At 47.5% G+C, this 27,567-nt stretch overlaps 1 protein-coding gene across 1 annotated transcript in view; it reads right to left on the bottom strand.

Moving 5' to 3' along the window:
* Positions 1 to 11,136: 11,136 nt before the first annotated feature.
* Positions 11,137 to 27,567, bottom strand: part of HS3ST6 (heparan sulfate-glucosamine 3-sulfotransferase 6) — a 177,143-nt gene continuing 160,712 nt past the window's right edge. The window contains exon 2 of the mRNA XM_086940517.1: positions 11,137 to 12,256. Within this exon, the coding sequence (XP_086796643.1) occupies positions 11,635 to 12,256 (622 nt within the window). The 3' untranslated portion in view covers positions 11,137 to 11,634. The remainder of the gene's footprint in view (positions 12,257 to 27,567) is intronic.

The following is a 27,567-nucleotide window of genomic DNA, read 5'->3' as shown; positions in this document are numbered from 1 at the left end:
TACGGTTGCTCACCTCTCTTCCAAGCACATTCAGCCATATTCATCAATCTCCCGTTTTGCGAGGCCCTAATAGCGAATTATAGCGATTCGCTATTAAGGACTCGCAAAACGGGATTCATGTAGGATTAGCAAAAATTATTGCGATTCCTACTGATTCCTTATTTGCGATTAGCAAATTGCTAATCGCAAATAAGGAAAAACTCCCCATTCATTCCTATGGGCCAAAAGGCCCATAGGAATGAATGGGGAGTATTCCTTATTTGCGATTAGCAATTTGCTAATCGCAAATAAGATTGCGATTTAAAGGGTGCCAGGGGTGTCCAAAGGACACCCTGTATCACCCCTCAAATGTACATTTGAACAGGTGTTGCGCACACACATGTCCAGAGGACATGTGTGTGTGCAACATGCAAAAGTAAAAAATGCACAAAAGTGCTTTTTACTCGTTTATCGCAATTTACCACGAAGTCAGATTTCGTGGTAAATTGCAACCAAATATTGCGAATTCGCAATTTCTAATAGGGTGATGAATTGCATTTAAGGAATCTCTATTAGAGATTCCTTAAATCCAATTCCTCGCAAATATGCGAGTTCGCAAATAGCGATTTTTGCATTTGGGATGATGAATCCCAAATGCACAAATCGCACTCGCAAACGGCCAGATTCTCAGAATCTGGCCATTTGCGAGCGCAATTCAGGTTCATGAATATGGCTGCATATGTCTGAAAGTTCTCAATGTGAGGAACCAACATAGATTCTCACTCCCGGTATAACAATAACACCAGCATCTAGCATTAGTTAATGATTTGCTCTCTCTGCTTGAGAGTAAAGTTAAACATGATAAGATTCGCTTCGTGCGTAAATATAACTTTTAATCTTCTACAAGGTCCCAGAACCATGTACAAGTGTGGAGAGGTGCACTCCCAAAGGTTTTCAAATAAGTAAGACTGACCAATTCCTTGGTGTAAGGCAATCCTTTATTTTAAAAGTCATCAGACAACATGAGCTCCAGCCAACGCGTTCGGTTCATTAAGGAATGAACTTCTTCAGGGCATTGATGGATTGACACCGGATGGAGAGCCGCGGTTCTTGGTTCCCCAAATGATAAAAATATATAGGATGAAGAGTGTGAAGTATTGATGCTCTATGTTAGCTATCCACGATGAAGCGTGTTACTCAGGCGCATAATAATGCGTCCTGTGACGGCCTCCTTGAAAAGTGCCTGGATGCGTGAACCTTAAGTGAGGCACGTCAAGAAAGTTCTGTCTCGGGTTGCCAGTGTAGAATGTCCCGGAACCATCCACAGATAGGCAGAAACACCTACAGGTCCAAATTAGACTAGATTAAGGAGGTTCTCAAAGGAAAGAGATCTTTACCCTCCCAGATGACTATGTTTGGACAACCCACGTCCAGAAAATGCTAGACCTCCAAATGTGAGACCACTAGCCTATGGACTTGGTTTATAGTATATTGATAACGACTGAAATAAAATTGCTCTGGCAAGCTAGCAGTTTACGTTTCTTAAGGAAACGAGAATCAAGACACTCAGATCTCAACACGATCCCAGTGGGATAGAAGACAAACTTTAGGTTCAGCTTCATTGTTCTCGTCTTAATAATCTGCACTCCAGGAACATGTCCTGTTTTGAATCCTCTTTTCCCAACTCACTCAATAGAATCAATACTGAGACACTGAAGGATAGGTGACGTGGATCACCAACAAAGGAGATTTCAATATCTGCAACTCAAGAACTTTTTCAAAGTTAACACGTGCAGAGTCAAGTGATTGGGTGAGCTTAGGTTGGAAGATTTCAGTGCAAGAAGATAATTTGTCTTTGGAATTAAAGAAACATTTGACATAATCAATGCATGCATAGCTTCAGACACAGATTTAGTATAGACATGAGATCAGCTGACAAAAGCTAACAGATGTCTGAGGCATTGATGTAGAGTATGGAATCTGGAGTCTCTAGTCATAGTCATGGTGGTTATGACTGTGGAAGATCTTCATGGCAGGCAGAGAAGTTAACGCTATGCATTTTCTGCATATCTCTGGCTTTGGCTAATTTGTGGCCGCAGGGTACTTTTGGTGTTTTTGCTTGCTGCTGGCTGTCTGTTTTACAAACAGACGGCCTATGGGGCTTGAAGTGAAATTCTTGCCCCTGCCCCTTTTATGGTTGACTGGAGTGGTTAGCAGAGTGATGGTTATTTTCTTCATTAGTACTCCATATCGAAGCCAGGGGAGAGAACTGTACAACCTTTTATCCTAACCATGTGAGTCTTGGCTGTGTCATTGGCGACCCCTGCAGGGTGTTCAAGAGGTGGAATGGGGTTGCCTCCTGTGGCACTTTACCCAACTATTGACTTCTATATTTGGCGCAGAATTAACTTTTAAAATATTAGAATGTCAAACAATTGAATTACTTCTGAAATTTACCCGCAGATTATTGTGAGTTCCTCTCCAAAGTTTTTATTTGCAGCTCTGATTAGCAGCTGTTATGAATGGAGCTGCAAAGCCCCATACGCAATTCTGTCTTGCTTTGATAATAGTTCATGAGAGCTAGGTCAGTTCTTTGGGAGGTTTGGTTCCCAGGAACATTCCATCTGCATGCTTGGATTGAGGTTGGCATCCAAGCTGAGATCTGTGCATTAACGAGAGCCTCTTTACCTGTGATTGGGTGGCCTGTGAAAGACAAGGCAATGCTTGCACAAGAACATAAAACTGTGGATATTAGAGCCCACCCAGAAGTGGTTACAAATATCTCCAGATTTGTGCAGATAAGAAAGCTGAGAGAGAGCTCAGGGAACAGCATGACTTAGGGGGTTCATAAACTGGGCATCTGGCTTGCTCAATGGGCAACCTCATTGAGGGTTAGGATGCTACAGTAGGGTTCCAGCTTGAGACTCCTGGTCATGAAAGGGTGACTCAGAGAGATCCACATGAAGCGTAGAAAATGAGATTTGAGCAGTGTGCGTCCCTTTTTATCCCCTGAGTCTCATTGAGAATGTTGCAGATAGGTCTTGGCCCAGATGCTTGCTTGAACATGGCTATTAATTCCATAATTAATTGTTCCAGACAGTCCAATTCTCTGGGAGAGTTTCACAGGTCCTTGCATATTTCCTTATCAAAGGTGTTTAACCCTTTCGATGCTCATGACGAGCTCAGCTCGTCATGAAACAACCAAAATAATCAAAAGTCAGCACAGGAGGGGAAAACGCCTAGCAGCCAAGGTGTTAAGAAATGCTCAGTTTCCTAGGAGGACCACTACGCACTTGGGCAGGAGACGGGAGTTATTCACACGCCTTACATTTGATATAAGGGAGATATTAAAGGTACATGGTTGGATGGCGTTCACTGTTAGAGGTGAGTTTAAAAAGAGTTACATGGCCAGAGATGTTCTTCTGGAAGAGGTTCCTGCTTGCATATGTTCCCCTGTCTTGGTATACACAATTAGTGTTGTGTGTTGTGCTGACGTAAGGAAGGGGCAACATGTTTTACAAAAGAACCAAGAAGTGAGTGTTGTCCCAGGACATGCTAATGTCACATGTGTAGTAGTGTGGATCCTATATTGTGTTGTGTCCCTTAACCCAAGAGAAGGGAGGATCAATCCTGTATACTTTGGGTGAACTTAACAACATTTCTAGCATGTTTACTCTAACCCTAAAAGGTTGCTGGTTTACCTGTGTAGATTGAGAGGTTAACTCTACAAAGTTTGTCCTTTATGTGTACTGATTGAGGATTTCCTTGACTGTCCCTTAAGTCCAACCCTCATTAGATATCAAGCTGACAGCACAGCCCTCAGCAGGAGTTCTTAGGAGCTGCAGGTTTACCATGTCTGGCTTTGCATGGCACACTTCACGTGAATACCTTGCACCAGTTTCTTCAATTCACGCCATCTAACCTGCCAGCAGAGTGAGCTCCCCTAACTTCATGCCTCGTGAATGTAAAGTGAGAAGTAAGTTTGAAAGAAGCGACAGAGAGATGGACAGGTGGGCCATGTAAGTATGAAAAAAAATCTTCATTTGCAATCAACACGCCACATCACATTCCAGGCTAGATGGCTACGTTTTGGAACATGTTTTTTGGTAGATGTATGAAATAAGGTCCTCAACAAACAACTCCGGGTCATTTGTGATTTGACACAGGAAAACAGTGCAAGTCATATTTTTCAGAACCCAGAATCGAAATTTCCGTGGAGTTGGTAGATTGGTTTCAGAGCATTCCCAGTGTCAGCACATATGAAGTTGTGGTTTCCAGCAGAGGTTCTCTCTTGCTTAAACATCTTTGAGAGATCCACAAAGTGCTATGTTTCAAGTCACCAAGATAGTTCTCATAAAATAGCTCCCTGCTGGAAAATGTGATTGGCCTGGCTCATGAATGATCCTCTACAAAGACATCGAAGAAAAGGCAACATCCCTACCTGGAATTTTCCACCCAGGTTCTGACGGCTTGCAGTGACTGACCGCACAATTTCAGAGCAATGGTCTTCCCTCCTTATGCTTCCCTCCTGAATCATTAACATTTTTAAAGGACAGATAACACCCACCATTCTATTGCATATTTTAGTTGAAGTTCTGGATGTGAGTCCAATAACTTAACCCTTATCTTAAAATAATCTAACAAGTGTGTTGTTTTTATGGTCTGGCCTGACAGCTCAGCTAGATAATTAAGTGAGCATGACTAGAGAGGGGCTTTGGCTCCACCCACATGTTGGGAGTCCAGAGTACATGTTATGATTGGGCAGAAGTTGTGCGCTTCCACAAAAAAAAGTGCTCGCCCTCAACGCAGCTGTGATCATTTTGTTTATGTTGCTGTAATCTTGAACTTTCAGGGACACACACATGACATGAATGCTATTAAGGTGTCTTACTTAACTAGATAATTTATGTTTTTTTTCTCCAGCAGCAGCAGAGATGGGCGGAGAGCCTTCATTAACCTGCTTGGATTTTTAGGACTAGCTTGGCAGTGTAACTGCCACCTGACCTTTTAACCAACACCCGTATAATTCTACAGTTCTTTACTTCCACACAAATACATATGTATTCCCATGCTATTTAGTTGTAGTGCTTCACATTCCGATACAACATTCCTTTAAGGCCAGCCCTAGTGGAGTTGCCAAAGCTTGTTAATTTAATTGTTCCACTCTCTCAGCCTGTTTGCTGGTTCATGCTAAATAAAATTGATTTTAAATAAAAAAATAAAAGAGAAACCACAGTCCCAACTACCATTTTTCCCCTATTGTTGCTGCCCTTTAGTGACCTTTTTGGAAGTAAAAAGTGCTTCAGGCTACAGTTCTCCATTCGATTTGGCATCTGTGGCCTTTTCTGGAAAATTATTGGAACCTGCACCAGTCAGGGTCTAACAATAGTGCATTGTATCTGTTGACAGCGAAGGAGGGATAGATACCCTCAGTCCCTGATGGCGCGTTATGGAATCGCTTGGAGCGGGCGGCCATTGATTCGCTGCAGCAGTTCAATAATGCTGAAACGTGCTGTGGGAGCCTTCTTCAGGACGTCACCAGCTAACGAACACGACAGGAAAGAGGTACTCATTAGGCCTTGGTTATTAGCGGTTAATGAAGAGTTTTTCCTTGTGATTACATTATACTGGTTAATTAAAAGCGATCTGCTTTCAGCCATGTTGCGCCTCAGCGCATCAGGACAGAGAGGCACTATCGAATGGTGTCTAAAGGGGTTTGCTGACTTGCGCATTCTCTGGCAGGGCCTGGGCGGCTCGAGCCATCCCGCCAAGGGGAGAGCCAGCAGACACCCAAGCCTTCCTGAATATTCCGAGGTCGCAGACAAAAATACAAGCTAAAGGAAGCTCTTTTTATGTACTTCTTTACATTTTTTATATGGAAATATGGCATGTTTAATTCCCTGTGTTGTTGTCATCTGACAATATGTCAGAATCCCAGCTGAAGCCATTTTTCCGATGCATTCACGGATTCTTTTACGGTTTTGTAATGTGATGAGTTGAATAAGGAAGAGATTTTTCTGCAGACTGATATATTGAATGATTTCACTGTTCTATATTTTTTCTAAATTGCCTTTTTATGGGGCAATGATTGGCTAAAGGGCATTAGTAAGCTTTATATGTGAAAATTGGCACTTACATCTGCTGAGTCTGTTCTTTTAAAAGAGAATTACAAATCCACATTAATTGAATGCTGAATGGTGTCCATGCTTAAATAACAACATTAACAGGGCCATTTCTGCAGTGAATGAAATTATAATCAACAGCTATTTTACTAACTAACTCAGTACCACATTAGATTATCTGATGCAAAAGAACTAGAACTAGAAACAAATAGAAAGAAGCTGAAGTCTCTTCACTTGCACCATAAAAGACACTATCACCTTCACCACAGAAACTGAGCTTAATTTGTACCGGTGGTTGGAGGTGGGGCCTATCGGCTCTCAGTTTTGGGGACTATGACTTCTTTTTCATCATCACACTTTTACCCGGAAGTAGTGACAGAAAGGCAGGAAATGGAGAAAGAAGAAAAACAGAGACAAAAGGAGAATACAGAAATGAAAAAAAAGAACCCGCAAGAGTCGGATAAAGATACAGGAAGTGTAGGGTGGTGGACGGAATAGGCATACGGTGGAATCAAGACTAGACCGTATTGGTATTCAGCAACCGCGGCACTCAGAAAATCTGGTAGCGGGCTTCCAAGAAAAGCGCAGGGCTACTGTTTTTTTTCTTTTGCAACTTAAGGACTTACACAAGGTACTCAGGAATTTTGAAATATTTGACTGTGAGAAAGATGTAGGGATTGCAGAGTACATTTACCCCGTAGTCCTAAGTGAGAAGAAACATTAAACAAGGGTATTATATCAGGGATATTCTCAGAGACTTCCTATAAAATTAAATAAGTCATGAAGTATTAGTAAGTAAAATGAGTAAAGAGCAGGAAGAAAGCAGAAACCTCAGACCTAGTAGTTGTGAAGAGAGTATGTCTCTGGGCCATGATTCCAAGATGCATCTGTGCCCCATGCAATGGTCTCTGGTTGGAAAGGCTGTAATTTGACATAGAACCCACCCACCACAAATTCATGAATTGGCCATTTTTACAAAAAAAGGAAATAGAGCATTTGATGGTGCATACATGTACTATACACAAAATAATTATGCAAAAATGGGTAATATAGCCCCATCATACATATACTTAGGCACAGGAAATATAATCTGAGTCAAGCCAGGGACATTGAAAAAGCTTGTGGTGCTAGGCCATGTTGCTACGCAGAATGCTGAATAAATCATACATTCTCCCCCAGTCAAGAGATCTGGGTTAAATCCATCGTTCTTTTGCTAACCATGCCACCCCATTTTAGACCCAGCCATATGCAAATCAGTCTTGACCCTGTGCCTCGTGGGAACAGTCCAAACCGAACTGCCAGGCCAGGTCCTCCCTGGACCGGAAACAGGCATCCTGGGACCGGTTTCTGGGTATTACCCTTCATCAGCCAGGCTGGCTTCAATCCAGTTAAAATGGGTAATATAGCCCCATCATATATATGTTTAGGCATAGGAAATATAATCTGAGTCGAGCCAGGGACATTGAAAAAGCTTGTGATGCTAGGCCATGTTGCTGTCATGGTTTAAGGCTTGGGTGCTTAGTTAACATACAATATCATGATTTGAGCGATAGATAGATAGATAGATAGATAGATAGATAGATAGATAGATAGATAGATAGATAGATAGATAGATAGATAGATAGATAGATGAGTGTAAGGATGGATGGCTTGGTGAATGAATGGGTAGTTGGATGACTCTAAGGATTATTAGACAGGTGAAATGGGTGGATGAATGGACAGACTGATGGACAAATGCATGGATGGACAGAATGCGGGGAGGATGGATGGCCAGAAGAATGGAAGGGTGGATCGATGCATTGGATTGGAATGGATGGATCATTGGGTCATTCTGGAGGGGCGGTCGTAGATGGACCGCTCTAGAAGTGTGGGAAAGAGAGATCACAGGCACAAAATCACAGCATCCCATGAAACTGCAAGAAAAGTGAAAAACGTTCAATATCAAAGGAATTGAAAAATCTATACTGGGACGAGTATCAATGCAAACTTTACATATGCATCTTATAGCACATTAAAGCACCCTTTCAACAAGTATGGCAGAAGAGAAACATTAAAGTTCCCTTTACTCATGTACTGGGTAAATCAGGATTTATGGCGCATTTACACTTGTACTAGCAGTTTCACTTTTAATACAGTTTGTTTCACATGTGCCCGACAGATTAGTACTGACATACATACAAAAAAAATCAGTATTAGTGCAGCCTTTACACATATCAGATGTGTTAATATTAATACAGTCTTTACAAATGAACAGGTATGTGAGAATAACGTTGCCTTTACACGCGTGTCAGAATGTTCATTATTAATGTATCCTTTACATACGCACCAGGCACTTTGGTATTTGTGTGGACTTTAGAGATGTACTATATGAATCAGTATTATTGCAATTTTTACATGTGTAAATGTGTAGTATGAATACGCTTTTTGCACATGTATCTGGTCGGTGAATATTAACAGCCTTTACATATGTACTGGGCTGGTGAGTATTAAACAGTCAATATATGTTTACTGGAAAGACAAGTATCACTGCTTCCTTTAGATACGTACCTGGACAGGGAAGTATTAAAGGGGAAACATCCTTTACAACAAAACTTTTACAACGCAGTGCTATTACAACGCAGGTTTTACAACGAAAACCATTACAACGCATTGCGCTGGGGGGCGCTCTAGGATAGGGAATAGATTAAATTTACTATCCAACACCTTCCCTAGTGTCCACGGGGACTGGAGTTGGAATAGTAAATTAAACTATTCACTATCCAGCACCCCAAAGCGCTAGGCGTTGTAAAGGTTTGCGTTGTAAAACTGGCGTTGTAACAGCATGCGTGGTAAAAGCATGCGTTGTAACGTCATACATCCGTATTAAAGTGGTCTTTACACATGTACTGTAAAGGAGAGTATTAATGCTGCCTTTAAATATGTATTGGACTGCAATGTTCCACGTTTGATGTAAGAGTACTAATACAGTACTTTTGAGTACCTTTACAGCTTTCACTCACGTGGAAGGGTTCTTTAGTATTAATGCAGCTTTTACACGTGGAAGGATTTTGAGAATTAATGAGCTTTTCACTCATATACCTGGTTGGTACGCATTACAGTAGTCTTTACTGGCAGGGGTTTATTAAAAGTTTGTATACATGTACTAGACAGGAGAGTTTTGATTCACTCTTTACATATGGCAGAAGTATTAATGTGTGTATTGTTCATGCATACAAGAGTTTAAATTCAGTACAGAGGAGGATTATTGCAGCTTTTACATGTAGAAGGATTTTGAGTATTAATGTGCTTTTCAAACATGTACCTGGTTGGTACGCATTAAAGTAGTTTTGACCAGCAGGGGTTTATTAAAGCGGTTTGCACGCATGTACTGGTCAGGAAAGTATTGATTCTCTCTTTACATAGGAGAGGAAGTATTAATCCATTTACTGTTTATGTAAACCAGAGAATTAATACCGTAAAGAGGATTATTAATGCAGCTTTTACACGAAGAAGAGTTTTTAGTATTAATGTACTTTTCACACATGTACCTGGCCTGCAAGCAGTAAGGTCGTTTTAACTAGCAGATGAGTATTAAAGTGGTTTGTGCACATGATGCACCCTTCACATATGACAGAAGTATTAACACATGCACTGTTTATGGATACAAGAGTATTAATGCAATAAGGAGGATTATTAATACAGCTTTTACAAGTCCAAGGATTTGAGTATTAATGTACTTTTTACACATGTACCTGGCCGATTACCATTAAGTTAATTAACCCTTTACGTATGCCAGAAATATTAATGCACGTACTGTTTATGGATACAAGAGTATAAAATTAGTAAAGATGAGGATTAATGCAGCTTTTACACATAGAAGGATTTTGAGTATTAATGTACTGTTTACACATGTACCTGGCGGTAAACATTAAAGTAGTATTTACTGGCAGGGGCGTATTTAACCGGTTTGTACACATGCACTGGACAGAACAGTACTGGTCCACCCTTACATATGGCAGAAGCATTAATGCGTGCACTGTTTATCAACACAAGAGTATTAATATGGGAAAGTATACAAGAGTATTAATATAGTAAAGGGGAGTATTCATGCAAAAGTATTAAGACGAGAGTATTAGTACCGTATAGGGGAGTATCAATGCAGCTTTTACACGTGGAAGGTTTTTGAGCATGAATGTACTTTTCACACATGTACCTGGCCGGGCAGAGCCTCTCCTGACAGGCGAGTATTAAAGCGGGCTGTACACATGTACCAGACAGGAGAGCACTGATGCACCCTTTCCATATGACAGAAACATTAAGGCGTGCATGGGTTATTAAAACAAGAGTATTAATATAGTAATGGGAGTATTCATACAAGAGTATTAGTATGGTATAGGAGAGTACTAATACAGCTTTTACACTTGGAAGCTTTTTGAGCATGGATGTACTTTTCACACATGTACCTGGCCGGGCAGAGCCTCTCCTGACAGGCGAGTATTAAAGCGGGTTGTACACATGTACCAGGCAGGAGAGAAGTGATGCACCCTTTACATATGGCAGAAGTATTAATGCATGTATTGTATTTGAATACAAGAGTATTAATAAAGTAAAGGAGAATATTCATGCAAGAGTATTAATACAAGAGTATAATACAGTGAAGAGGGGTATTAATGCAGCTTTTACACTTGGAAGGTTTTTGAGCATGAATGTACTTTTCACACATGTACCTGGCCGGACAGAGCCTCTCCTGACAGGCGAGAATTAAAGCGGGTTGTACACATGTACCAGGCAGGAGAGCACTGATGCAGCCTTAGTACACAAGTACCTGGGTGGCACCATTGTCTTCTTCTTGCACATGCTGCTGCAGGTGAAAGTCACCCACTACCTGTAGTCTCTTTGGTGTTTCCTGGATAGACCTGGGTGGGGGGGGGGGGTTGATGTTCCCAGTCGTACTTACCTTTCCTTCCACCCCGTGTGCGCCATCGTACAAGAGTACCTGCAAGAAATCTGTAACAGTAACACGTGACACCTGGTACACCAAAAAGGACTGAGCATCTTTTGTAAAATCCTTTATTACTGTTTTAAATACTCAACTCTACTCGGTTTAGTGAACGTCTGCTCCTGTGATGAGTCAGGTATAAATTATAACAATAAGAAAGAATGAGGACTTCAAATGAAAAAATACTTTTCCCTCCAAAACTATGAATAGAGGTGGGCAGGCTGATTGGAAGATGTCCCAAGAAGCAGGTGCTTTGGAACAGTCTGTAGGGCGGGGGAACAGTCAGTCGAGTGTCAGGTAGCAAGACCTGTATGATGCTATCCCATCCCTAACGGCGACCCACAGGTACCTGCTTTAAGGACTTTCATCTCTGACTGTGGACCAGAGACAAACCCACATTCTCTCCCACCCCGCAGAATCTAGGAACAAGGCATACACTTCTAGAACAGTGCGGCTAGAAGCCAGATGTGCGGCACTAGAATCCATCTCTGGTAGCAATCTTAGTCTTTCTTGCCCTTAAGTGAGACAAAGTAAAAAGTGATCACGAAGTAAACACTACTCGTCCCAACCAAAGTCCTGCCCTGTCATCTGGTAAAATTTTAAGTTGAAAGGTCTATAAAACTCCTGAAGGCGGCGAATGACGTGGTCGCTTATTCGTGGGTGGGGCCTCCCCTTGGATTTTCCCAGGCATCTTGGCCGGCTGCTACCCTCCGGCTTCTTCAGGCATGGAAATCCCTTGGTCTCGTTGAAATAGAAATGTTTGTCCGTGATAACTCTCTTGAGACCCAGAAAGTCCTGAACACGGCCCATTTCTCCTGCCGGGTCGCTCACCAGCCTCTCCCCGCTGACGAAGAGGAACTTAGAAAGGGGAAAGTACTGAAGCCAGTTGTCCAAGTGCTTGGCATATATGCCAATCCGGATGGCGCTCCAGGAAGTGTCTATCAGTCCCGTGCTGGCATTCTTGAAAGCCAGTGCCTGGAAGCTAGGAATGGTGGGGGACTTGGAGAGGGTCTGTGTGTAGTCCGAAATAGCCCTGGTTACAGGGTTTCTCACCACCACAATCAGCTTGGTCTCCCTGGACATATTGTAGATACGCTTCGGCGCGTCCTTCGTCACGAAGTAGCTGGGTGTCTTCTCCATGGTGATCTGCCCATCAAGGGTCCTTGGCATGAGGCTCCTGCAAGAGAGAAGGACAATCAGTAAAGAACACCTGAAAAGATCAAAGCCTGCTAACAAATAAAGTAACACAACATAAATCTTTATATTATTTGAGAACCAGGTTTGGAGACAGCATCAGTCCAGTAAGAGTATTTTGGTTCCCGATTTATGGTGGAGGCATTTGCCTCCTAGCTGTCATTATTGGCCTCACAGTAACCCCTCATAGAGAGATCTGGTGCTGTTAGACATTAACTCCCCTTAAATGGACCACCCTGTTAAGAGGAAACCCTAGTTGTCTTTGTCCAGTCCTGTATTGCTAACAAACACCAACAATAAGCATTCTAGAATGCTGCTTTGCTGATGTCAGATTGGGTTGTGTGACATATTGTGACATCATTCAACGGATGGCTCCTTTGAAAAGGTTTGTTGCCAATTTCAAACTATAATGCCAGAATCTCTTTGAGAATTTTGTAAGCATATTTAAGCTTGGTCACCACAGGGTTTCTCAAACCTTTGTCAACATGACTCCATTTTCCTCCTCTAAACCAAGGTCAACCATGTCATGATCACGCTACCTCCGTACCCAACATTACTGAATTGATGATGACATCAATTGATCTGGTCCTGCCCAACAACCCGATCACAACCATCCACTCACTCACGATGTTGTCTTGATCAGAGTTACCCTACTCTCGCAGATAATTCTTGTACTGGGCAAAAATATTGAAAATAAAACTTTAGAAGAAATTATATTGAAAATAAGCAATTCGTTTTTGATGCCACACTTTTGTAAATGAAACAGAAACATGGTTCTCCTACCAAACAACAGAGTATAGAAGTTCGAAAAAATACCACAACATGTGCAAAAACAAATCAAAACATGGGACACAGAAGTATGAGAGGGTCCGGAGAAATTCCAGAAACCTATACTGATAATGAAAAAAATAATATCACAACTTGAACGCCTGGATTCAAGAAATATTCAATGTACAAGAAAAACAAATTATGTTGAATACATTGAAGATCAATCAGAGTGTGATATCCGTTTCCTTTTGTTCTAACCACACTCCTTTAGCTTCCACATGTTCCAATGGAGAACAGAGAGATCCTTCAGGCCTACGCTCAAGCTTGAGTATTGTGAGAACCGTATACAGATGGCCACACAGACCAGTGGTGAGTGAGTGTGTGATGGGGACAGAGACAAAAGGGAGGTAAAACTTTAGAGTTACACAGCAGGTTAGCTGGGAGTACAAAAGCTTCAGGTTGAGATGAGCCCAGTTGAGTCATGGTCAAGATAGCGGACTTCAAGGTGATTTTGAACTCTGTCATCGGTGAGAGGTTCCTCAGGTCGAGGAGGATGTTCCAGTTATGCAGAGGTGGAAAGATAAGAACCAGGATTGAACACAGGGGGTTACAGCATTACAAGAAGTAAAAATGGGTACAACACAATCCTTGAGATGGCATATACATAATGTCAGGGTGTCAACAGGTGCGGAGAGAAGCCATGAATAGCCTTCGATAACAATTATGAGGATCTTAAATTGACTTTAGTGCTTGTAGTCAGTTAGTCAGCCAATGAGGAGCTTTTGGCTCTGGTAGGTTGTAGACATCAAACCAATCAATGGGGCGCTTTTGCTCTGGAGTTTTGTGGAGCCCCATTCAACCAATGGTGAGATTTGGCTCTGGTGCTTGTCCACATCCAGCTAGCCAGTCTACAATGATAGTGGTTGGTGCGTCGGCGAGAGACAAAGAAAAGTAGGTGGGTAGCAGAATTAATAACTTTATCTCAAGCCAAGAAAATGTTGTTTGTAAATTCTATCAGGAGGCTATTTCAGTATCTAACCTGGTCATAACTAGAAAGTTTATGATGGAAAGAGCGCTATTGTATGGGAGGAGTGTGCATTTTCTGGTGTTTTATAGTTGGCATCTGGCAACCATGTTAATGACAAAGGAGTCAAGTTCTATGTGTGAGTCAAACAAGATGTCCACACTTATGATGTGGAGAAGGAGTGTCAAGGGTCCAGAGGAGAAGGAGATTGATAAAGTTAGTAGAGCTTGCAAGAAGCAAGAGTGTAGATAACATCTGTTTTGGACCAGTGGAGAATAAGGCCGTGAAGGCCATGCAGATGTTGATGGAAGTGAGATAGTTAGAATCTGAGAAGGTAACAAGTGGTAGTGAAAGAAAGTATGATGTGTTTATCTTGGAAATAGAGGAGGGAAGAGGAGCCGAAAGATGAAACAGTATCAGCTAGTTTTGTGTTGTGGGTAGAGGGAACTCAGCCTTGAAGGAAACACGCTGAGCGGGGATGGAAGAGAGAGGTTTGGTATCAGCATCATGACACAAAAATGAAATGCCAGATAGGTAAAAAGAGAACCATTTGTTCGATGATGGCGATCTCAAGAGAAACAACAGGATCGAATGTCAACAGTATCAAATGCCAGCTACAAGTCTAGTAGAATTAATGAAGAGGCTTGGTGGGTGTGGTGAGCTGAAGTGATGAAGCACATAGTGTGTAGGAAAGCAGTGGCTACTGAGAGAAGGGCGTAGATGGTCATGCAGGCATTTTGTAGAGAGGTAGTTGGAGAGCCTACCAATCACTAGACATTTTCAGCATCAGCAGCTGGCACTGATAGGAGGAAGGGGGCAGCAGGGGGGAGGATGCCGCGTTTCGGCACTCAGATGATGACTGGAAGCCTGGGCATGTTCTCCATGCAGGCTGTAATGCAGCCTGCATGGAGAACATGTGAAGTGCCAAGACTGTTTTGGGTGGCCCGAGAGGGCCGGCCAAACAGTCACTGCATACTTTAGGAGGGGGCTCCCACTCGTCCCCTGCCCCGCCCAGTAACGCAAAGTGGGCGAAAGTAGGAGAGAATAAAATGATAATAATGCGAGTTATTATCATTTCATTTTTCCTTTGTGTCGTTGCAAAAAAGCAGTGGGGCGACGCTCCTATGCCTTAGTGGAGGAGCTGCCACTGGTTTTCAGCTATAACATCTTGAGTTCAGAGATATACCTTTCAACAGTACAGAGAGTGAAAGAACTCTGGAGTTATTCTTATTACTTCTCGGACTACAAGATTTTATATTTGACCTATGGTAGCTCTTAAAATTCACTGTGGCATTTGTTTGTAGTGTTCAGTGGATTCTGGATTCCGCTCGGCCTAGTTATCAACTGGCCTTATCTATCTCCACTTTTTTTCATGTGATCCAGCCAAGACCCTTAAGCCTCAGCTAATTATTTCATCATCTGCAGCCATTTCCTTTTGCTCTCAAGGTCACCAAAGCAGTGCAAAGCAGGACAGTGGGACTTCTGGGCCTGGTATAATGTGTTGGGCGTTGGTGTTGTGTGTGTTCTGCAATACTCTGCAGTGTTTTAGAGACTGGACACCATTTCACAAGACCACCGTGCATGGTCACAATTGCCCTGCCGGGGGGTCTGGGATTCAGACAACTAAGTATTTTCTAAAAGCTTACTCTACACTTCTGTTTCTGTTAGAGCACCAGGGAGAGAAGAAACAAGCTACTGAAATAAGGAATCCTCAGTAGGTTACAGCCACCTTAAGACAAGGTTATCTTCCCTCTGAGTTCTAAAGTTAAGACCATTTAGGAGTCCATGATTGAGCCAGAGACCTATCCTAGGCAAAACCCTGGGTAGCTGCTTATATTCTTTTTTTTTAAAACTTTATTTTTGTGCAGGAATGAAAAGAATACAGTTGTGGCTCGCCCATCTCACCATGCCAAACTTACATCATGTTATTTGTCCACAGCCGTTATGCCCACAACCCGGAGGCCGGGCGGCAACACCTAGGTATTCCAGCATTGTGCAAATGTTTCCAATGTTACTCGTTCCACATGGAACCCCATGATCCTGCTTTTGTCTTTTTCTCCCACAACACCCCCCCCCGTACCCCATTACCCCCTACAAACTAATAGCACGTCCCCCTCAAGGGGTGACAGGCAGCTCCCAAGTTCTTCAAACAATGTGTCACCAGTCCGCCGGTTTCATCCATGTATAGTGTAGTAGTGCTTGCCCCCACTCCCATAACACAATACAGCATCCCGCATGCATGGAGTCTCTAAGGGAAGCACCATCTCGGTCCCATATGAGTGCTCATGTTTATCAAGTGGTCCCTTCCCGCCCATCCCCGCCCTCTACCCCTCTATGGGTTGCTTCCTATGTGCCCCACCTCTAGGCCATGGTATTGTCTCCATTTGCTCCATACCCTTCGGAATTTTTTGGGACAGCCTCTAGCTTTGTATGTCACTCGTTCTGCTGCCATATAGAGGTCCAGGCCTCTCCTCCATTCCTCAATCTCTGGCCGCTCCGCCACCCCCCAGTATTTCGCAATGTCCCTTTTCGCTACCACCAGCGCCAACACCAGGAACAGGATGTGTGGGCGCGGCAGGTCTACTTCGGTCACCATTCCTAGTAACGCCAATTTCGGGTCTAGTGTTAGCTCCGTTCCCAGCACCTCCCCCAATTCTGTGAAGATGTGAGACCAATATGTTTGAATTTTCACACAGGACCATATGGTGTGGTAGAAATCTCCCTGTTCAGTATTGCATCGAAGACACGTGGCGTCCGCTATTCTACCCATCTTATGGAGACGCCTCCGGTCAAAGTATGTCCTGTGTAACACATTTAGCTGGATCAATCAATCAATCAATCAATCAATGACACTTGTAAAGCGCGCTACATACCCGTAGGGTCTCAAGGCGCTGTGGGGGGGGGGTGCCGCTACTGCTCGAACAGCCAGGTCTTCAGCTTCCTCCTGAAGGAGAGGTGGTCTTGGGTCAGGCGCAGGTCGGTCGGTAGGGAGTTCCAGGTCTTGGCAGCCAGGTAGGAGAAGGACCTTCCTCCTGTAGTCGCTCTTCGGATGCGGGGGACGGCGGCGAGGGCGTGGTTGGCTGATTGGAGGTGGCGTTTGGGAGCGTAGAAGTTGACTCGGCTGTTGAGGTAGCTCGGGCCTTGGTCGTGTAGGGCTTTGTGTGCGTGGGTGAGGAGGCGGAAGGTGATTCTTTTGCTGACGGGGAGCCAGTGAAGGTCTCTGAGATGTCCGGAGATGTGACTGGTTCGTGGGATGTCGAGGATGAGTCTGGCTGAGGCGTTCTGGATCCGCTGGAGTCTCTTCTGGAGCTTGGCGGTGGTACCGGCGTAGAGGGCGTTGCCGTAGTCCAGTCGGCTGGTGACGAGGGCCTGGGTGACGGTCCTCCTGGTCTCGGTGGGGATCCACCAGAAGATCTTCCGTAGCATGCGTAGGATGTTGAAGCACGCCGAGGAGACGTTGTTGACTTGCCTGGTCATGGAGAGGGAGGAGTCCAGGATGAAGCCCAGGTTGCGTGCATGGTCTGTTGGTTTGGGTGCGGTGCCCAGGGCGGGAGGCCACCAGGAGTCGTCCCAGGCGGAGGGTGAGGGGCCCAGGATGAGGACCTCCGTCTTGTCCGAGTTCAGTTTTAGGCGGCTGGTCGTCATCCACTCGGCTACCTCCTTCATCCCTTCGTGCAGGTTGGCTCTGGCGGCGGCGGGGTTGTTGGTCAGGGAGAGGATCAGCTGGGTGTCGTCGGCGTAGGAGATTATGCTGAGGTTGTGTTTGCGTACGATGGCCGCGAGGGGGCTCATGTAGACGTTGAAGAGGGTGGGGCTCAGAGATGATCCTTGAGGGACGCCGCAGATGACTTCGGAGGCCTCTGACTTGTACGGTGGTAGGCGGACTCTCTGTGTTCTTCCGTCGAGGAAGGAGATGATCCATTCCAGCGCCTTGTCCTGGATTCCGATGTTGCTGAGGCGCCGTACTAGGGTGCGGTGGCAGACCGTGTCGAATGCCGCGGAGAGGTCTAGGAGGATGAGGGCCGCTGTTTCTCCATTGTCCATCAGGGCTCGGATGTCATCGGTGGCGGCGATGAGGGCGGTCTCGGTGCTGTGATTGGCTCGGAAGCCGGACTGTGAGGGGTCGAGGGATCCGTTCGTCTCGAGGAAGGCGGCCATCTGCTTGTTGACGGTCTTCTCGATGACTTTGGCTGGAAACGGGAGGAGCGAGATGGGGCGGTAGTTCTTGAGGTCGGTGGGGTCCGCTGTTGGTTTCTTGAGTAGAGCGCTGAGTTCGGCGTGTTTCCAGCTCTCAGGGAAGATGGTGGTGTCGAAGGATGTGTTGATGATGTCTCGCAGGTGGGGTGCGATGACAGCGTCGGCCTTGTTGAAGACGTGGTGAGGGCAGGGGTCGGTCGGTGATCCGGAGTGGATGGAGTTCATCGTGCGGATGGTGTCTTCGGTGCTGATCGGGGTCCAGGCGTGGAGGGTGGTGGTGGGGGGTGGTTGTTCGGTCATGGTGTGCGTTGGTTGGTTGTTGAAGCTGTTGTGTATGTCCGCGATCTTGTTGTGGAAGTATGAGGCGAGGGAGTTGCAGAGGTCTTGCGATGGGGTGGTGTCGTTGTTTCCTGCGCTGGGGTTGGAGAGCTCTTTCACGATGTTGAAGAGTTCCTTGCTGTTGTGTGCGTTGTTGTCCAACCTGTCCTTGAATGCTGTTTTCTTGGCGGCGCGGATCAGCTGGTGGTGTTTCCGGGTGGCAAGCTTGAAGGAGGTCCTGTTGTCCGGTGTCGGATCCCTTCTCCAGACTTTCTCGAGGGCTCGGCAGTTCTTCTTGGAGCTCTTGAGTTCGTCGGTGAACCAAGGGGCCTTCTTGCTGCCGGGTCTGCTGGGCGGTGCCTCAGTGGGGCGAGTTCGTCCGCGCAGTTGCTGATCCACTTCGTGAGGTTGTCGGTGGCCTGGCTGGGGTCCGCTGAGCTGGCAGGAGGGTGCTGGCTCAGGGAGGTGGCGAGCTGGTCTGTTGTGATCTTGCTCCAGCTTCTGCGGGCGGCCTGTTGTTGGTGGTGGTGGGTCGTCGTTCTCTTGAAGGTGAAGTGGACGCAGCTGTGGTCCGTCCATTGAAGCTCTGTGGCGTGGCTGAAGTCGATGTCTGTGCTGGAGGAGAAGACTGCGTCGAGTGTGTGTCCGGCGAGGTGGGTGGGGGTGGACACCAGTTGCTTGAGTCCCAGGTTGGCGAGGTTGTCGAGCAGGGTGCTGGTGTTGCGGTCGTTGTTGTTCTCCAGATGGAAGTTGAGGTCTCCCAGGAGGATGTAGTCAGCGGAGGGGAGGGCATGCGGGCTGACGAAGTCGGCGATGTCCTCGCTGAATTGTGTGCGTGGTCCAGGGGGTCGGTAGATCAGGGTGCCTCTGAGGGTGGTGTTCGGGTTGGTGTGGATCTGGAAATGCAGGTGTTCGGCGCTGGTCAGGGTGTTGTCGGTGCTGGTCGTGAGACGGATGGTGTTCCTGTGGATGATGGCGATGCCTCCTCCCATCTGGTTGGCGTTTCGGTCCCTCCGGACGATCTTGTAGCCCTCTGGGATAGCGATGGCGATGTCGGGAGCTGAAGAGGCGTTCATCCAGGTCTCCGTGAGGAAGGCAACGTCAGGGGCTGTGGTGTCGAGGAGGTTCCAGAGTTCGATGGCGTGTCTGTGGACGGAGCGGGTGTTGAGCAGGATGCACTTGAGGTGGGTACTGCTGGTGTTCGACTTGGCGGGTGCTGGTGCGAGGCTGGTCCGGATGCAGGAGAACTTGCAGGCGTGGCAGCTGAAAGGTCCGTGGGTACGTCGTGGAGTGGCTTGATGGCATTCTGGGAGTCGGCCGGTGTTGAGAGCGGTGAGGGTGGCGGCGGAGTACGTCAGGCGGGTCGGTCGGGCTCTTCGGGGGCCAGGGGTCCTGGCACTGGGCGCGGTCCAGGCGCGGACGGGCGTAGACGGGCTTACCTTTGGCGCGCTTTCGGCGCACAAACGGCGCGCCCGCTGCGCGTGATCGCTGCGCGTTCGCACGGTCGCCATTTAAGGCGAAGTGCGCGGGTGGGCGGAGCAGCTGGGAGGCGGGAGCGGGGAGGGAAACAGAAGAGAAAAGGGGCGGGGCTAATGGCGGTGGCGGGAAGCGGGAGCGGGGAGCGGGGAGCGGAGGGCGGCGAGGTAGGCGGGCAAACAGGAAGGAGACAGGCACAATGTACAGAGGAGTTCAAAACACGACGAGAAAACGGCACATACAAAAAAACAGGCAACAATTCAAGTCAAAAACGGGGGAAAAAAACAGTAAGCACACGATCTTGGGCACAGAAGAAACAAGCACAAATTACTGACAAAAACGGGCGAAAACCAAAGGGGAGCGCTCAAGGCGGCAGCGAGGCCGGCGCTGAGGCAGAGGCAGGCACTGGGGGCACACGCAGCAGCTGGTGGCCGTGCGGCGCGGGGGTGTCCCACAAGTGGGTCACACTCACCTGCGTCGCACGGTCGCCATTTAAGGCCAAGTGCGCGGGTGGGCGGAGCAGCTGGGAGGCGGGAGCGGGGACGGAAACAGAAGAGAAAAGGGGCGGGGCTAATGGCGGTGGCGGGAAGCGGGAGCGGGGAGCGGAGGGCGGCGAGGTAGGCGGGCAAACAGGAAGGAGACAGGCACAATGTACAGAGGAGTTCAAAACACGACGAGAAAACGGCACATACAAAAAAACAGGCAACAATTCAAGTCAAAAACGGGGGAAAAAAACAGTAAGCACACGATCTTGGGCACAGAAGAAACAAGCACAAATTACTGACAAAAACGGGCGAAAACCAAAGGGGAGCGCTCAAGGCGGCAGCGAGGCCGGCGCTGAGGCAGAGGCAGGCACTGGGGGCACACGCAGCAGCTGGTGGCCGTGCGGCGCGGGGGTGTCCCACAAGTGGGTCACACTCACCTGCGTCGCACGGTCGCCATTTAAGGCCAAGTGCGCGGGTGGGCGGAGCAGCTGGGAGGCGGGAGCGGGGAGGGAAACAGAAGAGAAAAGGGGCGGGGCTAATGGCGGTGGCGGGGAGCGGGGAGCGGAGGGCGGCGAGGTAGGCGGGCAAACAGGAAGGAGACAGGCACAATGTACAGAGGAGTTCAAAACACGACGAGAAAACGGCACATACAAAAAAACAGGCAACAATTCAAGTCAAAAACGGGGGAAAAAAACAGTAAGCACACGATCTTGGGCACAGAAGAAACAAGCACAAATTACTGACAAAAACGGGCGAAAACCAAAGGGGAGCGCTCAAGGCGGCAGCGAGGCCGGCGCTGAGGCAGAGGCAGGCACTGGGGGCACACGCAGCAGCTGGTGGCCGTGCGGCGCGGGGGTGTCCCAATCGTGACTTAATTGCGACTTCCCGGGGATGCATCAGTATCAGCTCCCAGTCTAAGTCCTCCAGCTGCCCCACATCCGCCTCCCATGTATCTCTAAGTTTCGCCAGATTACCCAACATATTGTTTGTGAGGGTTTTATATGTGAGCGACACTGCCTGGTGTACCATCCGCTCCTGTAAGAGTCTCCCTTCCAAAGGTGCATATTCCGGTATATCCTGTAGTGATATCTGCTGTGTCTTCCAGGCATGTACTAGCTGTAGGTACTTGTATTGTTGTGTGTGGTGTAATTCGAAGTCTGCCTGCAGCATCGCGAATGTCTTCAACTCACCTTTACAAATCACGTCCCCAATAGTGGAGATCCCTATGTCATCCCACCTTTGGAAGCCCTTCAGTTTATGGAGTTCCGTGAACCGTTTGCAGTGCCACAGTGGTGTCTGGCGTGTTGGCCTCCCCTCCCATCCCGTGGATTTAGTAGCTCGGGACCATGCTCTAAACGTAATCAAAGTCGCTGGCAGGAGCGTTCTCTCCGCCTTACCCCCATACAGATAGTGGAGTATATTGTGTGCTGATAATTTATGCCTCTCTAGTGCATATGTTGGGTGATCCGCTGGTGCGTGCAGCCAGTCATTAATGGGGGTCAGGTGTTCCGCCCAATAGTATGCCTCCAGGTTCGGTAATGAAATCCCCCCACTATATTGATGTCGTTGGAGTGTCTGGAGCGCAATGCGTGGTTGTTTGCCTAGCCATATGAATGACCGCAGGTCTGCATGGATCCTAGTGATAGTGTTAGTCGGAAGCGGATAGTACTCATTTTGAAGGGTGTAGAGGAATTTGGGTAGGGTGATCATCTTATACATCGCCGCCCTTCCCAGTAGGGTGAGCGGCAACTGTCTCCATCTTGTCATATCCTCTACTGCCTCCTTTAGTATCCGTTCCACATTTCTCTGGAACGAGAGCTTTCTGTCCAAGGTGACGTACACCCCCAGGTACTGGAACCCCTCAGTGGTGGTGAGTAGACGCTCCGGTAGCGGTACTCCCTGCACTACTCCCCGTGGCGTATACAAGACTGATTTATGCCAGTTGATGGTGTGGCCTGCCATTGCCCCAAAGTCTTTCAACTCTCTGAACAATTTCCCTATGGAGACCTCGGGGTTCGTGATATACAATAGTACATCGTCTGCATATAACGAAACCTTTTCCTGAGTATCCCCCGTCTCGGTACACCTAAAGCCATGGATCTCTGGGTTCTGATGAATTTTGGCCGCCAGTATCTCTATAGTGAGAGTGAAAAGGAGGGGGGACAGCGGGCATCCCTGTCTGGTGCCCCGCTCCACCCGGAATTCGCGTGATAGGCACCCATTCACTCATACCCGTGCCTTCGGCGCCGCGTAGAGCAACCCTATCCATTTCTGAAAGTGCGGGCCAAAGCCAAGCCGGCGCAACACTGCCTTGAGAAAGGGCCAATGTACCGCATCGAACGCTTTTTCAGCGTCCAAGGACAGGAACCAGTGCGGTTCCGTCCTACCCTGTATTTCTTGGAGCCAGTTGTGGGTCCGTCGGAGATTGAGTTTTGTCGCTCTATCTGGCAAAAAGCCGGACTGGTCGGTGTGTATAAGGTCTGGGACCACCGTCCGGAGGCGCGCCGCTAGAATTGTGGCCAGTATTTTGACCTCCATATTTAGGAGGGAGATGGGGCGGTACGAGGCACAATCTTCCTCCGGCTTGCCCTGTTTGTATATCGGCACTATGGTTGCTAATTCTAGGTCTCGAGGGAGTCTCCCTAGTCCGTATGCTTCAACATATAGAGCCAGCAGATGAGGCGTCAATAGGTCGGCTGTCTTTTTAAAGAATTCCGCCGGGAATCCGTTGGGCCCCGGCGTTTTCCTCGTTTTTAATTTACCGATGGCGGTGGAGATCTCCTCCAGTGTGATTCCCGCCTCCAAAGAGGTGCTGAGTCCCTCATCCAATACTGGGATATCTAGATTTTCCATATAAAGTAAGGCCTCGTCCACTGACCCGAGGTCTCTGCCTCTATAGAAGTCCTCATAGTGAAGTGCGAAAGCTTCTGCTATGCCCCTGTCAGTAGTTTCCAAACCTCCCCCTTCCCTCCTGATTCTTTCCACCCACCGCGCGGCTTGTTCTTTCCTACTAAGCCACGCCAGGAGCTTGCCTGACTTATCGCCTACATCATACAGGCGGTGTAGCGTTGCTAGGGCCTGCGTTTTCGCCTCATTAGTGACCAGTTCCCTATATTCCGTCTGTTTGTCTTGCAGCTGCCGCAGTATACCTTCCCCTCGGTTTACAAGGTAGTGCCGTTCCAGGGTCAGGATTTCAAGTTCTAACGCTGCTGCCTCCCTGTGCTGCTTGCTGCGTTCATCCCGCAGTCTCGCTCTAATTCGATCTCTCACCACCGGCTTCATGGCCTCCCAGAAGGTGATGTTAGATTCCACTGAGCCCTTGTTCTCCGCTACGTAGACTTTTACGTCTGCCCTCAGACCCCTTACTATTTCAGGGGATTGAATATCCCATGCTGCCAAGCGCCATTCCGTCGCCCGCCTTTCGGTGTTCTTCCCTAACAGCGCACATAGGGGGGAGTGATCGGATATTCCCCTTGCCTTGTACGTGAACTCATCCCCTTCCGACAAGTACTGTCTTGCAACAAAAATATAGTCTAGCCTGGAGAAGGTTTTGTGGGCCCCTGAGTAAAAGGAGAACGTCGCTGGCGTCGGGTATCGCCATCGCCACGCGTCGGTGAGTCCCATGTCCGCCACGTACTTCGCAAGGGCTGTTTGTGTCCCCCCTCTGCGTGTTGCCCCTGAGCGATCTAATTCTTCCGACATGACATCATTGAAGCCCCCCCCCACTATTTGCATCGTATCCGCCGTTTCTAGTAAGATGGACGCTACCTCCCTAAGTGTGCGTGGTTGGAGTTTCGGTGGGGCATATACTGAGATGACTGTGATGCGCTGTCTGTTCCACACTCCCTGCACTCCCACATACGTACCCTGTGTATCGCACCATGTGCGCGCTACTGTGAAGGGGTGTGTTTTGTTGATTAGTATTGCGGCTCCCCTGGCGCCTGACGTGTAGCCCACGTGATTCAAGACTTTGTATCTCCCCCTCACCATGAATGTACATTTTCCCGCCCTAAGGTGAGTTTCTTGTAGGAGGATGAGGTCTGGGGCGTTCCGCTTTATGTATGAATTCACTAATCCCCTCTTTATTTTGGAGCCCAGGCCATTAACATTCCAAGTCATAATGGAGATCCCCTTGTGTGTACCGTCCGTGTTTGTTAGTGTACCTGCCATACTGTGTAGGTCTTCTGGAGGTCAATAGGCGACCCTAGCGACTGTGTGTGACAATGTTGACTTCCATTCCTCAGATTGTGCCTCTTCGCGCTATTCCTTGTCCAACTCCCTCCCCAACTTGGTGAAATTCCCCCGTGCCCTCTCCCACCCCCCACCCCACCTCTCTCCCCTTCCAGACTCGTTCCCATCAAGGTCCAAGCTGTTAGTAGAAGTCGGTCTGTCACCCCTTGTGGAAAATAAATGCAAACTTGGTGAACATTATCGGCGCCATCTTGCCCTTTTCCAAGCCCATTCGTGCGCGTAAACGGCAGCCATTTTGAGCACCATGGCCTCCCTGCCCCTCGCTGATAGCCAGCGCGTCTCTCTCTCTCTTAACCTCGCAAGCATTCCCCCGCACGCTGACAACCCCCGCTCTCTCATGCCTTGGGTCATAAACCCCTCTTCTGCGCAGCTTCACCACGGAATCCCATCCTGTTCCCAGCGCGACACCTCCCCTCATTCCTTTCATGGCCTCAGATCCTTCTGATGCAAACCCCCCTTTTTCCTGTGCCCCCGTTTGTCTTCCTTGTTCCCAGGCCGCCACCTGGCCCTGCGGATACTGTTTATTACCCCGTACAGTAGGAAGCTTCCCCTCCCCATCAAAAGACCCCCGAACCGATCAAAGCCCCCACCCCATGAGATCCGATCAACCCCATGCATTCCGTGAATCGGCGGAATGCCCTGCTGTGCGACAACCATCACCTGTTGTGACCGGGGTGGGGAATCCAACTGTAAATGTATGTGGGAACGGGTCTGAAGGGGAGATTCCGAGGATGTTCTTTCAAGTACTAAAGTATTGCGAGAATGTGTTATGTGCAATAAAGGTCATAAACCCTAGTATAAGAGGCCAGGCCTCAGAGATGTGGTTAGAGCACCTCGTGACGATACTTGCTGTCTGAATTGATGTGTTCTCCTCCGGAGAGAATAAAATCCTCGTTTCCCGCCTTCCAGTCTCCAGCGCCTGCTTCTTCATTGATTAATATTGGTGGGTCATAGAGGCGATACCGCCGGGCAACATAAAAGGGTCTTTGGTTACCGGTTGTCTTTGGAACCCTTTTTAACAATTGGCGTCCCAAACGTGGGGCCCATCAGCGACTCGCGGATCCAGTGGGAGAGGTCCCGACGACAGAGTGAACGACTGCAACGATCGGAAGGTACCCTGTCCGATAGACCCTCGTCTGACAGCCGATCATCCGAACTTCACTGGTTCCGAACAGACCTCTCTCGAGTGATCTGCGGTCCTGACTGGGAACCATCAGGAGTGCCACGAGAAGTACGAAGAGAAGAGGACGATCGGGCGCTGGATTCGGAAGACGAGAAACTATCCATGCGGTCCGGGTAAGGTCGTGTATACACGACGAATTGCGAAAGTGATAGATAATTGAAAGTGATTGATAATTGTTGAGAAAATACTAGTATTACTTTTTGTTAATTTATTGGAGATTCACTGTCTACAAACGGAGAAACAACAGGCTCTCCCTTTATAAACAGCGAAGGATAGGTACGCACCCGTCGGACCCATCTTTCTCCCCCATTGATTAACTGTTATAGACTGTTTTCTGGAGATTCTCTGTCTGCAAACAGGGAAGAATAGGTCCCCTCTTTGCAGATAGTGAAAGGGTAGGTGACGCGAACCTTTGCGAGCCTACTTATTCTCCCCATTGACCATATTGATTTTTTATTTTTGACCTAAACATTGATTAACTGTTATAGATTGTTTTCTGGAGATTCTCTGTCTGCAAACAGGGAAAAATAGGTCCCCTCTTTGCAGATAGTGAAAGGGTAGGTGACGCGAACCTTTGCGAGCCTACTTATTCTTCCCATTGACCATATTGATTTTTTATTTTTGACCTAACGTTGATTGCTCAGAATTGGTTCATGAGGTATTCACTACGTGCAAACAACGTAGAATAGAAATATTCTGTCTAGTCTTTGCGCGCAGTGATAAGATAGGTAGTGCTGACTATTATCCCATTGTGATCCGTCATGCCTGTCTTCTCCCCACTGGTTAGTAGCCTGTTTTACCCGGACCGCTTATTAGAGATGAACCATCCGGCTCCGCTGGAAGGCACCCCTAATAAGGACATGTTCATGAAGCATGGATTAATCGCTATAGCCTACAGTGAGCTGTGGCATAAATATACGAAAAAGGATCGAGAAAGACAGTGGCCACTGAGAGGATCCTTTGATCTCGACAAAATAGAAACAGTAGAAATAGCCCTTCGTAGGAATGAAACAACACCTATTATGCACGATAGTCTCGGTATGTGGCGCAAAGAAGCCGCACGACGAAGGGAAGGCGACGAATTCGGAGAAGGTGAAGGGACACGACGGACAACCCTCCAAACGTCTAGTAGGCAAAGGGAAGGGCCAGCGATGGCACAGTCTCGAGAAGAAGACATGAAAAGCGAACGGTGTAAAGGGATGTGCCGACAAGCCAACCCCGGAACACAACGACCCGAAGGTAATCCCCCGACATTACGCACAGGACGGACAGATTTAAAACAAAACCAATGTGCCTTCTGTAAATGTCTCGGGCACTGGAAAGCCCAATGTCCGACTTTGCAGAGCATAGGTAGGAATGGAGGGTCGACAGAAAGGACAGGCCGACAGAAAGGGAAAAGGCACGAAATAAAAACCAATCAGACTAGTACGGACAGGACAGATAGAACCACCCCGTTTGATTATGCTAGGTGGCACAGATTTCGTCAGACCAATTTTAACGACATGTTAGAGTTCTGGGACTGATTGCTCCCTGTTGCTCCCCCACTCTGAAAAACAAACACAACTGCAGGTCAGTGTAAACAACCCCCCGTT

Source organism: Lissotriton vulgaris, chromosome 10 (assembly GCF_964263255.1).
Source record: "Lissotriton vulgaris chromosome 10, aLisVul1.2, whole genome shotgun sequence".
Lineage (NCBI taxonomy): Eukaryota > Metazoa > Chordata > Amphibia > Caudata > Salamandridae > Lissotriton > Lissotriton vulgaris.
This window is presented reverse-complemented; position numbering and strand designations above follow the sequence as displayed.